Source organism: Adiantum capillus-veneris, chromosome 5 (genome assembly GCF_014529385.1).
Source record: "Adiantum capillus-veneris isolate H3 chromosome 5, ASM1452938v2, whole genome shotgun sequence".
In the NCBI taxonomy this organism is placed as follows: Eukaryota; Viridiplantae; Streptophyta; class Polypodiopsida; order Polypodiales; family Pteridaceae; genus Adiantum; species Adiantum capillus-veneris.
This window is the reverse complement of record NC_140935.1, coordinates 171,509,308-171,523,440: the sequence shown is the minus strand read 5'-3', so window position 1 is coordinate 171,523,440 and position 14,133 is coordinate 171,509,308. Positions and strand designations below refer to the sequence as shown.

The 14,133-nt window shown below is 45.0% G+C and overlaps 1 protein-coding gene across 1 annotated transcript in view; it reads left to right on the top strand.

Moving 5' to 3' along the window:
* Positions 1-886: 886 nt before the first annotated feature.
* The window catches only part of LOC147458558 (uncharacterized), a 55,809-nt gene continuing 42,562 nt past the window's right edge, over positions 887-14,133 (top strand). The window contains exons 1-2 of the mRNA XM_086513213.1: positions 887-1,045; positions 1,141-1,206. Of these exons, the coding sequence (XP_086369339.1) occupies positions 932-1,045; positions 1,141-1,206 (180 nt within the window). The 5' untranslated portion in view covers positions 887-931. The remainder of the gene's footprint in view (positions 1,046-1,140; positions 1,207-14,133) is intronic.

Genomic DNA, 14,133 nt, shown 5'->3' with positions numbered 1-14,133 from the left:
GGAGAAAGGCCCTATCTTCGCACTTGCTAAAAACAACTCAGAGCTTTCTGGCGTGCGCCTGTTGTGCATATCCTGCAATTAGTGCATTCCAAGAGACGACATTCCAAACAAGAAGCTCCTCAAGCACTTTTTGTGCTTTTTGAAGCACACCACATTTGGGTATACATATCGACCAAGGCAGTGCCAAGCATGACATGAGCCTCTGACTAGAGCCGCATGCCTTCAAGATGCATGCTTGCATCTAGAGAGAGACCCTCACTTCGCATCTACTGAAAACAGACTAGAGCTTTCTGGCCCTACCCCTGAGGGACAAATCCTACTCTCGGATGAGGCTTAGAGGCATCTTCACCTTCAACAAGAGAGTTGTAGAGGGTTCTCGAGGCAAAGCCTCAGAGGCATCTTCACCTTCAACAGGAGAGTCGTGCTGAATTTAGCTCCAATTTTGCTTGCGTTTATTCATTGTTTATTTTTCGTTGTCTTCCATGTGGAAAATTGTGCTGCCAGTATTCTCAAAATCGAACTTATTCTCTTGCTCTCTATGTTTGCTTGTGTAGCCTTTATTGCCGCCTTCTTGGCGATGCTGTCGAAGGTGGAGGTTGGAGAGTTTATGGGCATGCAGAGCCTTGGGGGAGAGCAAGCGGGCATAAGAGCGGATTTGGGAGAGGGTTCTCGAGGCAGAGCCTTAGAGGCATCTTTGCCTTCAACACGAGAGTAGTAAAGGGTTCTCAAGGCAGAGGCTCAGAGGCATCAATAAGAGAGTCGTGCTGAATTTAGCTCCAAGGTTGTTCTTCTTCCACGTGGAAAATTGTGCTGCCAGCATTCTCAAAATCGATAGGTATTAGACATAGACAAAAAAAAATCGATAGGTATTAGACATAGACAAAGACCATTCACCCTGGTTCATTTGAAAGTGGCTTCAAAAATTGAATCCATGCGAGCAATGGCGACGCAAGCAACTCGGTCGCGTGCGCTCTCTCTCTACAGAAAGCTCATACGATCGTCTCGCACTTGGCCAGGTCCAGCCGAAGAGAAGCGCTACATCTTGGTTCTCTTTCTCTCTCTCTCTCTCTCTGTGTCTGTGTGTGTGTGCGCGCGCGCGCGCAGAGCGATGTTCGATTGTATTGTTTGTGTATTTTGCAGGACGAGTGCCGCTCTCTGTTCCGCCAGAACCAACATCTATCTGAGAAGGATGCTATTGAAAAATCGGTACCTTCTCGTTCCTATCTAGAGCTCACAAAATAAGGCCTATTGCACCTTACCCTCGACCAGGTTTGTATCATGATTTCATTGAGCTAATGAAGGTGGTCACGGTTAGACTGCATTGCAAGGCACTCAGCTAGCATCACGTGAGGTCAAGACAATGAAACAAAAGAAATGAAGGAGATTTTACACAATCTTCTCTTGTTGCAAGAGCATCTCTTCTAGAAGTTTTTACAACCCCTTCCTACAGAAGCAAGGAGAGCAACTCAACTCTGTACTTTTAGGAAAATCCTTCGTTTAGTAGCATTTTTTTTTAATAGTTGAAACGCCCTTGAACATTTTGCGAGTGGTCAAGCCGCTATGCAATGCCCTGATTGGTTGTAAGGGCCATTCTAAACTCTGAACTAGGAGATTGACAGCTTAATACCTTTGAAGGCTTCATATGGAGAGTTGGCATTTGGTTGAAGATGTAAATCACTGTGTTGATTACGTCACTGCAATAAGTCTTGGGCGAGCCGCGTGATATATTGGCACAGGTGATAACGTGGTAGATTTTGAGGACATAACTTACTCTATTGATGTGGCAGGAGTTAACATGGAAGCCAAAAAGCTCCAACAAAAAGTCAACAGCTAGCAATTGAGATCATTTTTCCGGTTTGTTTTCACCATAGAAGCACAATGTTCGCACCACCGACTAGTGAGAACCCCCTCTACATCAGAAGCATATACATTTGACATCACTACTTATGTCACTCTCTCCCAACTCTATAAAAGAAGCTTAAGCTACACACTTTGTATCCAACTCATATTCTTTTATTAGCCATCATTAGAGCCCACTTTGTATCCACCATTTGCATTTTAGTTTGTCATTAATCTACTCATGATTTGCTACTTCCTTTAGTGTCAATCTCTCTCTCTCTCTCTCTCTCTCTAATCTGTACGTCTTTGTCATAATGACATTCCCTTTCATGTGGTATCAGAGCTGATGGTTCACACCTAGGCCTACTAATCCATTCTATTTTTCATTATTAGCTTAATCGATCACATCCAATCCTCATTGCATGAGTATCGTAGATTGATAATAATCTTACACTCTAATCACCACTTGGGCATGAGCGCACTCTACTACCCTTTGGTGATTAGATGAGGAGAAGATTGCGCTTTGCTTTTTTGAGTGCAATTAGTGTTTAAGTTTCACTAGTTAGAGTATCTTGCTTGCATGGTAGACGCAATTTCTTGCTTCATTGTTCTTTAAAATAAAAGCCTCACTTATAACCCTCTGCATAGGCTTCGGAATTAGTGTCACAAACTGGTGACGTGGCAGGTCCCCGGACACACACACGCTGCTGGCAAACTCCCGTGAAATGCGCCAACAGGTTGACGTGGCCAGGTGTACGGACGTCTGCAATTTCCGTTGACTGTTGGCGTGGCAAAATTTTCGCAAAACGTGCTGGTCTGCTGACGTGACAGTACGTACGGATCTCCGCAATCAATGCTGGCAGCTTTTGGTTACAATTAGTTTTGAGTTTGAGAAGTTTTTGAGTAAAAGATTTTGGGGCTCTGCTTTTGGGCATCCCTTGTAAGAATAAATAAGCCTCAGGGGCTCACTTCTTTGGGCATCTAGATGCAGAGATTGAGAGTGAGCACCCGCGGGCTCTTGTACTTTGCACACAGATTAATATAAAAAGAAATACCGAAAGGGACGCCAGTCTTTGGGGCCAATACCTCTTGGCACGGAACTACGCCGGGCCGTGTCGTCTCTTGTGAGCTGTTTTAAAGTGAATCTCTGTGTCGCGGTATCTTGACTTGGGGTGTCCAAGTTTGTTATAGTGGTATCAGAGCACGGCCGATTTGTTTTCTACCGGGAAATCCAATCCTTTTCTTGCGTCACTTACTGATTCCAACAAGAATCAGTCCACTTCTTCTGCATCTGCTGATGCGGGAGGAGATCACGAAGAAGATTCAATTGAATTATTAGAGGAAGAGTACGGGCCACCTCGGCCTACTCAGTATGAACTTCAAGAGATGGAACGTCGACAGCAGGTTGACGAGTGCACAAAGTAGATGATTAAATTTGCAAAGGATCCTCAATTTGCAAAATTTGTCTCAGCAATCCATCGCAGAAGTGCACACTCAGTGGCAGAAAGCCACAAAACCGGCAATCAAGAAACCTCCTTCTCCGAGGATATTTACAGAACAAGAACAATAAGAGGTGGTTGAGACTCAAATTAGTCAGCTTTGGGACGCGAACAATCAATCCAAAAAGCAAGTGAAAAAGCGCAAGAAGGGGACTGACTATCCTGGTTATTTGGGCCGTCAATCTTCTTTTGCATCTGCAAGAAAGCAGAAGAAGCGAGTATGTTTTGAAGGACTACCCAATTCGTCTTCTTCCTCTTCTTCTGACAGTTCTTCTAGCTCTTCTGATTTGAACGAGGAGGATAGAAAAGGCAAAAAGTGAAGCAAAAAGCAAAGCTTCGGAAAAGACAAGAAAAAGGCAAAGAAACCCAAGTTCCGCTCAGTTTAAGATAGTTCTACAGAGGAGTCATCCTTAGTTCAAATTCCGATGACCATATATTTTATGCAAAGACGAAGCATTTTTACAGAGCCAACCAATATGACTTCCTCGAAGACAAAAGCAAGAAAGCAAAAGAATTCAAAGAAGTTGGACAGTCGATTAAATTTGAATCCTTTTCTGGGTTCCGAGATGCTCCGAGGGTTTAGCAGTTTGACATAGCTTTCTTTGGAGGGCATTACTCAGAGCACTCCAAGATTAGGAGGGCTGCATCTTTTCTTAAAGGCAATGCTCGAACATGGTGGTCCACTCTTCTTCTAAGGAAGGAAGCTCCAGTCATGTGGTTGAAATTCAAAAGGCTCTTTATATCTTCTTGGTTGATTCGGGAGTACGAACGAGATATACGAACCGCTTGGAATCATCTTCGGATGACCAAGGGAGATTCTTTGGACGCTTATTGCGAGAAATTTTGGGACTCTTTTCTACCAACCTCTTTATTTAAGAAGGTCTCTTTTAAGGAACAGATTGAGCGATTTTGTGGCGGACTCCCTACAGAGATCCGAGACTACTGCCTTGAACAAAAGTCAAATTCTATTCAAGAATTAATAGGTCATGCGAAACGGGGTTTCTTGATACATTCGGGAAATTTGACTTACCCTACTGATGAGATTTTAACTCAGAGAACACGATAGACCTCCAACAATGAAAGTAGAAAGAAAAAGAGTTCCCAAGACAAGAAGGCAAGGTTGTTTCCGTACGTACGTACGGTCTGGTTTCGTACCGTACTGTACGTTCGTACGATTCCGTACGTACTAAAAAAAAAAAAAAAAAAAAACCTCGGAAAAAAATAAATAAATTTCGCCGACGGTGCCTATTCCCCGTGGTCGGACTGGTTGGGCGAGGCCTTTAATAAGTCCACCTATCCTATACTGGTTATTATCACAACAGAGAACCAAAGAGTAGAACAGAGTCTCTGCACAGTGTCTGCACAGAGACCAAGGAAGGATTTGCCGCCACCGATACGGTTCTTTCTCCCTCCCTCCCTTTGTGTTTGGAGTCTGCAAGGAGGCACTCTAGAGTCCTGACCTCGCGAAAGATTGTAAGTTTTGTATTCAACTTTGAAGTGTGCGTTAATTGTGTTGCAAAGTTATCTAGCGGTTACATCACTTGTGGGGTGATTTTAAGTGTTTTTTGAAAGTTGTGGCTATGTTTAAGTATTGTGCAGTGTTTTTAAACTAGATAGGTTGTATATAAATTTGAAATTCTTTGCATTTTTAGCTTTTAAAAACTATACTACGAATTTTACGTACCTTATGGCCCAATCCATACGGTACAACGTACAGTACGTACTGAACACGTACCGAATACTACGTACCTTGCAAGAAGGATAAGGATACACGACCCTGTCTCACTCTTCGAGAGAGGGCCAATTATATCAGAGAGGGGAAGTGTTTTGGTTGCAGGGAACATGAGCACATCTCCACAAAGTGCCCCAAAAAGGCACAACAAGAACATACTGAAGACATGCCAGAGAGTTCTAGAGCAGTAGAGGAACGTGGCAGAAAAGGCATTATGAAAGAGGACTGGTACCAGATTGCATGGGTACTGACCCAAGCCTGATTGACGAAAGTACAGAACTTTGCCGAAATTGGGGCAAAGTGAAAGATCAAGAAGCCCTGATTTTCTTCAATGGAGGAGCCAAGGCCAACTTCATTTCACCTGAATTGGCGGCGCGGCTCAAGATTACACCCGACAGGATGGGACCACAAGCAGAGGCAATTCTAGCGGCACCCGGACAGGACATAGCCATACACCTGTCATTGGCAAACTTCGGTTGCATTGTCAGGGGTATTTAGGGCACGAGGACTTCTACATAATGCCCTTGGAAGGTTGTGACGTCCTCCTAGGAGTCCCTTGGTACCATAAGAACAACGCTGTTGGAGTGCGCACGTCTCCGAGGTCGACCGGGAAAGCGCCGGGCTTATGGCTGTAGACGGAGAAGCAACCGGGGTGAAGACCAAGCGAAATGAGTGCGGTTAGGATTGATTTGGTGCTAAAAGGAAGATATAGTGACACTTAGAGAGCAATTGCGGAAGAATATCACAGATCTGAACAAAATTAATGGCTAAAAATAAACCGAGACAGGATATCGACACTTAAAAGACGCTGGCAATCAACAAATGCTTGCATTAACTTTATATCTGAAACCCCTGATACAAATCGGTTGCATACGTTGCCATCGGTATGCCTGTTGATTTGCAAACCCCTAATCAAAAAACCCCAACCTGATGGAGCCAATGTGTAATCGCCAAGAACATTCCACCCTGTACATCTCCCTTGCTTATCTTTTCCCAAAATTTTCCCTTCCGCTCACTGCTCGGTCAAAGTTTGCGTGCTCTCTATCTTGCAGAGCACATCCCTTTTTTTCACACCCTTCTTGGTCGGTCTCAATTCCTCCTATCTTGCTTTACGGTAGAAAAATAATTGTTTCCTTTGCTCGATGAACCGATGCTAATTATGAGAGAGTTATATCTCTCCTTGCTTCCCTTATTTGTCAAAGGAGATCGAGATAACCTTGAATTCCACCCTGTATTGTCTAATCTCCATGGGAATGACCGTCTTGAGGTCTGAGAGCCCCGCCAAGAAAAATCCCTCTCTTGATTTCGCGTGCTTTATCGGTGGGCTCCAAGCTTGAGAGAGCTTCTGATGTCCTTCCTCTTCGTTGAGAGCTCTAGAGAGAGAGACAGAGAGAGAGAGCAAGAGAAATTCCTTTTCTCGCCTTGCAAGCTCAAGAGAGCCTCGTCGTCTCTCTCGAGCAAACTCCTCTTTCCTGCTCTTGCCCTCCTCCTTGCCTTCCTTTCGTTCTCCCCTTCACGTTCCTTCTCCTTCTGCAATACCTACTTCCCCTTAAAAAATCCCCTCCTCCTTGCCTTCCTTTCGTTCTCCCCTTCACGTTCCTTCTCCTTCTGCAGTACCCTACTTCCCCTAAAAAAATCCCCTCCTTTTTTCTCTTTTTGCCTCTCCACGACAGTCACAGTGCCGTGACTGACGTGGCATGGGAGCGGCCTCGATGACGTGGCAGCCGGTCTTGGGAGGAGCGCGAGATGCCGCAAGGCTAGAACCGAAAAGGGTCGCCCTGAGGAGCTGAGCAAACTTGCCTTCTTGGTGGGGACCATATGAGGCCCGTAGCGGCCGCTACGACCTCTTCCTCTTCCCCCTGCGCTGCTGCCCGTTGCTCACGCTATTTTCCTCCTCCTTTTCCCTTATTTTCCACACATTATGTAACAAACTTGGACACCCCAAGTCAAGATTCTATAGCGACACAGCAGAGATTCACTCCAAAGCAATTCACAATTCACACTTGAGTCGACTCGGCCCGGCGTAGTTCCGTGCCTAGAGATATTTGCCCCAAAGATTGGCGCCCCTTTCCGTATTTCTTTTTGTATTAATCTGTGTTCAAAGTACAAGAGAGAGGGTAGGTACTCACTCTCAGACTCTGCGTCTAGATGCTCCGAGAAGTGAGACCTAGCCCGCTTATTTATTGGTACAAGGGATGCCCAAAAGCAGAGCCCCAAAAGCAGTAGTTTAAAAGCTTTTAATGTAAAAGCAATAGGCCCAAAAGCAGAGCTAAAATCAGCCAGTGAACTCAGCCAGCGTAAAAGCAGGGAATGTTGTATGCATACGCCACGTCAGCAGCTCCGCTTTTTGCACCACAAAATCCGTACAGTGGCCACTGTCGCAAACAGGGTGACGTGGCTGCCTTGCACACACATACCTAAACCTAGCCATGGACAGTCCTGCTGAAACGCTGACGTGGTGCTGCCGTACAGTCTTCGGGTTTCACGGCTGAAAAGGCAGCGCATTTTGCGGACAGCCAGCCACGTGGCAGCACGGCAGCTTTTTGGCCATTTTAGGCTGCGCAAAAAGGCTACGCAAAAGCAGAGAGAGAGAGAGCTTTTAAAAGCCTTGCTTTATTTTGCCTATCAAAGGGGCTTGAGAGAGAGATAAAAAGATAGCTTTATTTTTGGGACAACTTTTAATTTTCAGCTTTTGGGGCTCTGCTTTTGGCATCCCTTGTAAACCCTTTAAATAAGTGGGCAGGCCTCCCACTTTTGGGAGCATCTGGACGCAGTCTGAGAGTGAGAGCCTCCCACTCGCTTGTATTTTTGCAACAGATTAATACAAAAAGAAATACCAAAAGGGGTGTCAGTCGTTGGGGCCAATATCTCTAGGCACGGAACTTGCTGGGCCATTGTCAAATCAATTGTGAACTGTGAACTGTTTTGAAGTGTATTCTTGTGGTGTCGCGGTGGAATCTCGACTTGGAGTGTCCAAGCCTATTACAGTGGTATCAAAGCACGACGGATTTGTCTTCTTCGGGAAATCCGATTCTTTTTACGCGGCACCTATGGCTTCAGACAAAGATCAATCGACTTCCTCTGCATCCGGAGGTGCGGGAAGAGATCACAACGAAGATTCACGCGAGTATGGCCGCCTCAGCCTACTCAGGCGGAGATCGAAGAGATGGAGCGTCGACGATTGATTGGCGATGCAACAAAGATGATGCTAAATTTGTGAAGGATGCGAAATTCTGAAGATGCGGGAAGAGATCACAACGAAGATTCACGCAAGGAGTATGCCTCGCCTCGGCCTACTCAAGCGGAGATCGAAGAGATGGAGCGTCGACGATTGATCGGCGATGCAACAAAGATGATGCTAAATTTTGGGAAGGATCCGAAATTTGCAAAATTAATGAGCCAGACCTCCTTCGACGAGGTGCATGCACAGTGGCGGCAGACCACAGAACCACCCCTCAAACCAGCCCAGAAGAAACCTCCTACTCCAAGGATGTATACAGAGCAAGAATTAGTAGAGGTGGTTGATGCACGAATTGCTCAGCTTTTGACGCACAAAACAAAGTAGAAAAGCCCGACAAAAAGCAGAAGAAAAGAACCGACTTCCCGGGTTATTTGGGTCGTCACTCTACATTTGCGTCGGCAAGAAAACAAAAGAAGCGTGTTCGATTTGAAGGAGTACCTAGTTCTTCTTCTTCTTCTTCTTTTGATAGTTCTTCTAGCTCTTCTGACTCGAGCGAAGAAGACAGAAAAAGCAGAAAGCGAAGCAAAAAGCAAAGCTTCGGAAAGGGCAAGAAATAAGCAAAGAAGCCTAAATCGCGCCCAATGGTTGACAGTTCTACAGAGGACTCGTCTTCAGATAGTTCGAACTCTGACGAAAGCAACTTTTATTCAAAGAAGAAAAATTCTATTAAGCCAACAAGTATGACTTTCTGGAAGATAAAAGCAAGAAAGTCCGAGAGTTTAAGGAAGGTGGACAGTCAATTAAATTTGACACATTTTCTGGATATAGAGATGCTGTCTTTTATACAGCAGTTTGACATAGCTTTCTCAGGAGGGCGTTACTCAGAGCACTCCAAGATTTGGAGGGCTACCTCTTACTCTAAGGGAAATGCTCCAACTTAGTGGTCCACGCTTCTATTAAACAAGATAGCGCCAGTTAAATGGTTGAAATTCAAAAGGCTTTTTATTTCTTCTTGGCTGACTCAAGAGTATGAACGCGACATACGAATTGCTTGGAACCATCTTCGGATGACCAAGAAGGATACAGTGAACGCTTATTGCGAGAGATTCTGGAGCTCTTTTCTACCCGCCTCTTCATTTGAGAAGATCTCGTTCAAAGAACAGATTGAAAGGTTTACCTTGGGTCTTCCTACAGAGATCCGATATCACTGTTTAGAACAAAAGTCAGCTTCCATTCAGGAGCTGATGAGTCATGCAAAACTGGGTTTTGCCATTCACTCAGGCATTTTGACCTACCCCACATATGAAATCATGAAAGGGCCGAATAGACTTTGAAAAATGAAAGTAGAAAGAGGAAGAGCAACCCAAAAAAGAAAGAAAAGGATGCATGACCCAAACTCACTCCTCAAGAGAGAGCTCTCTACATCAAGGAGGGGAAGTGCTTTGGATGCGGGGAAACTGGGCATATCTCCGCGACGTGCCCTAAAAAGGCACCGAAAGAACAGAACGACAAGGACGATGAAAGGCCTGAGAGTTCGAGAGCAGCTGAGAAACGTGGACGAAAAGGCAAGATGATGGACGAGAGTACAGAACTTTGCTGAGCTTGGGGCAAAGTAAAAGACCAAGCATCCCTGATCTTCTTTGATGGAGGAGCTAAGGCCAACTTCATTTCACTTGAATTGGCGGCGTGGCTCGAGATCACACCCGACCAGATGGGACCACTAGCAGAGGCAGTTCTAGCGGCACCCGATAGGGACGTAGCCATTACACTTGTCATTGGCAAACTTCGGTTGCATTGTCAGGGGTATTTGGGGCATGAGGACTTCTACATAATGCCTTTGGAAGGTTGTGATGTCCTCTTGGGAATTCCCTGGTACCACAAGAACAACGCCGTGGTCGACTATCGGGCGAGAAAAGCGATTTTGACTACAGAGAAGGGCAGAACCATTGTACTTGATGTAAAACTTAAGGGCGAGTCTGTCCCTATTGTATCGGCTTCGGCCATTTCAAAATTAATGTAGTTTAGTCTGTTTGTTTACTCAATCTTTTTGAGAGAGATGAATGATGAGAATAGGACAAATATGTCTGAACTTAATAAAGAACGCCAAGATTTCCTCCACACTCATGCCGATTGCTTCTCAGAGGGCGTGCCAGGTGAGTTACCACCCGCTCGTCCTAAGGATCATACCATTGATCTGATACCTGGAAGCACACCACCAAACCGGCCACCTTACCGTGTGAGCCAAGCTCAAAATGAAGAGATTATGAATTAAGCAAAAGACCTCTTGGAAAAGGGTCTTGTCCAGCCTAGTACTTCACCGTACTGCTCTCCAGTGTTGTTGGTTTTGAAGAAAGACGGATCTTGGAGAATGTGCATCGATTATAGAGCCCTCAACAAAATCACCATCAAGAACAGATTTCTGATTCCTAGAATCGATGATATACTTGACCGATTATAGGGATCCTCGTGCTTTAGCAAGATCGACTTGAAAAGGGGATATCATCAGATCCAAATCGCGCCAGGAGATGTCTACACGACAACCTTTCGGACAACTTTTGGGTTATTTGAGTTTTTGGTGATGTCTTTTGGCCTAACCAATGCTCCTGCGACATTTAATTGGATGATGGACAGGATTTCTCGAGAGTACATACTATTTGTTGGCACTTTCTTTGACGACATCATTGTTTTCTCCAAGGATGAGGCAAAACATAGAGAACATCTGCTTCAGGTCTTTTAGGCATTACGAGATCACAAGTTAGTGATTAATGTAAAGAAAGGTGAATTTTTCTTACCAGAGATGCACTTTTTGGGACACATTGTCTCTGTAGTAGCAGGAGTACATATGGACCCGGCCAAGATAGAGACTATCTGTGACTGGCCCGATGAAGAATGTCCATGAAGTTAGAAGCTTCTTGGGATTGTGTTCGTACTACAGGCGGTTCATTCGAAAGTTTGCAGAGGTTGCTTTCCCTTTGCATATCTTGACACAGAAAGGAGTCCCTTTCTCGTGGGAAGTCGGGACCCACAGAGGTGACTTGACTGCCTTTCAGACATTGAAAGAGAAATTGACTACGAGACCAGTTTTGACTTTGCCATACTTGCAGAAGTCATTTGAAGTATATTGTGATGCTATTGGTGGTAGTCTGGGTGCGGTCTTAATGCAAGAAGGCCATGTCATTGATTACGAGAGCCGATTGTTCTCAAGGCCGGAATTGATAGCACAGATTTATGAGAAAGAGCTTTTGGCAGTTATGCATGCTCTTACTCAGTGGCGGCATTACCTACTTGGAGCGGATTTTACTGTCTTTACCGACCATTAGAGTTTACGCTACTTCTTGTTACAGAAGCAGCTATCGGAAAAGCAGATGCGGTGGGCAAACATCTTGTCATAGTTTCACTTCCAGATTGTCCATGTTCAGGGACAAAAGAATTTGGTGGCAAATGCTTTGTCTCGGAAGCTGTTGGTTCTGGCTATTTCCGCGATACATCATAGGAGCTTCGAGGATATGGTCCATTAGCATGCCACAGATACAGATTTTGCAAATATTTTCACACGGATACGGGATAGGGAGACAATAGCGGGATATTCCATTTGGGAGGGCTACTTGATGAGGAAAACCATGTTGTGCGTTACACAGCCGTTGAGGAAAAAGATTATGACCGAATGCCACTGTCCACCTTTTACGGGTCACCGCGGCATTGCTACCACCTTGAAAGGGGTAGAGAGATACTTCTCTTGGCCGAGACTCATTAGCTGAGACTCGAGAAGGATGTGGAAGAGTTTGTGCGTAGTTGCTTGGTATGCCAGAAGGTTCAGTTTGACAGGCATAAAGCATAGGGCTTGTTACAGCCTTTGCCCATACCCACCCGCCCTTGGGAAAGTATTGCAATGGATTTCATTTTTGATCTCCCGAGAACACAGAGTGGTAACGATGGTATCTGGACTGTTCTTGACAGATTTAGCAAGCAAGCTCATTTCATTCCAGTGAAGAAAACAATCAAGCCGGATCACTTAGCGAGACGGTTTGTGACCCTGATCTTCAGATTATATGGCATGCCCGAGACGATTGTCTTCGACAGGGACCCCAGATTCACGAGTTTGTTTTGGAAGACAATTTGGGAGAACATTGGCACGTGGTTGCAGTTCTCGTCATCTTTCCCACCCGCAGACTGACGGGCAATCTGAGATTGCCAATTTAGTGGTTTTAGATTTATTGAAGTCTTACATCTCGGATCAAAAGACTCAATGGGAAAAGTATCTACCTTTGGTGGAATTTGCCTACAACAACACGATACACTCTTTGACGGGGAAAGCGCCATTTGAGATTATTGAAGGTGCTATGTAGGTTCCACCCTTCTGAAGCACGAAAGATAAGATTTTTGAAGCCGATGAGTGCACGTGCGACTTGGACACGGCTTTTGCCAAGGTCCGCGAGGCTTTGCAGAAATCTCAGGAAAGACAGAAAAAGGCAGCAGATCGCCATCGTCGCAATTTGAAATTGAAGGAACATAATTGGGTGCTCTTACGTTTTGAGAAGGCACGCCTAAGAAAGAAAAAAGGAAAGGACGGACCTTTCCAGATCTCCGAAAAGATAAATGATGTCTCCTTCTGACTGAAGCTGCTCGACACATGGAGGATTCACAATGCTTTTCATGTGAGTCTCCTGAAGCCTTTTAAAGGCGATGTGCCTGAAGATGGGGAGCCTGATGAGCAACCCGAAGTGGAAGAAAACGAGGAGATCCTTGTTCCAGAACAGATATTGGCACATAAGGACAGAAAGAATAAGGGTAAAGTGAGAAGGCAGTTCTTGGTTAAATTCAAGAACTATCTTGCATTGGATGCGAAGTGGATGGAGGAGGAGGACCTAACAGATACTCCTCAGATTGTGAAACTTTACCTTGAAGCTTTTGGTTTAGCATAGCCTATTCCAAATGAAACTCCGAATTCAGCTTGGCCGTATATATGGTGCAGTGGGTTTGCACAAGAGGGGAGTTACTCCGCTCCTTTGTCAACAGATGCCTCGATTTTTGATACTAGAGTCATTGTTGTCTCTTTGAGCTTCAGGGATACTGAGAGCTGACAGTATTCAGCTGTATGACTTTATGAAATGGAATTCCGGATAATATGAAACTGATTTGTCCTTGACTTGTTTAAGTGTAGGAACTGATAGACGAAATGACTGCAGCATTTTGGTCTAAATGATCTTGATAGACATGGTTGCAATAGGGATTATTCAATCGGGCATCTATGAGGTCCGGAGTGGATTTAGATGCGGTGCTAATCGCATTGCCGATAAATGATGGTCTGAGATCCGAATGAATGTTGAATGTTTTTTGTCATGTGATGTCGTGTGATGTGACTGTCGATTGGTACATGTGCTAGATGTGTGTTCCTAGTGCGTCGGTACTAACAGTCAATGTCTGCTAAGACAGTTTATGGCTTTTGTCTGTTTTGCAGGTGTAATCGAGGGCGATTACAATGCTTTCAAGAGGGGGGTATGTCACAAACAGGGTGACGTGGCTGCCTTGTACACACATACCTAAACCTAGGCATGGACAATCCTGCTGAAACGCTGACGTGGCGCTGCCGTACGTTCTCCGGGTATCACGGCTGAAAAGGCGGCGCATTTCGCGGACAGCCAGCCACGTGGCAGCACGACAGCTTTTGGGCCAATTCTAGGCTGCACAAAAAGGCTACGCCAAAGCAGAGAGAGAGAGCTTTTAAAGCCTTGCTTTATTTTGCCTATCAAAGGGGCTTGAGAGAGAGAAATAAAAAGATAGTTTTATTTTTGGGACAACTTTTAATTTTCAGCTTTTGGGGCTCTGCTTTTGGCATCCTGTCACAAAGTGATAATGTGGCTGTCCGCTCTGCAGGAAACCCT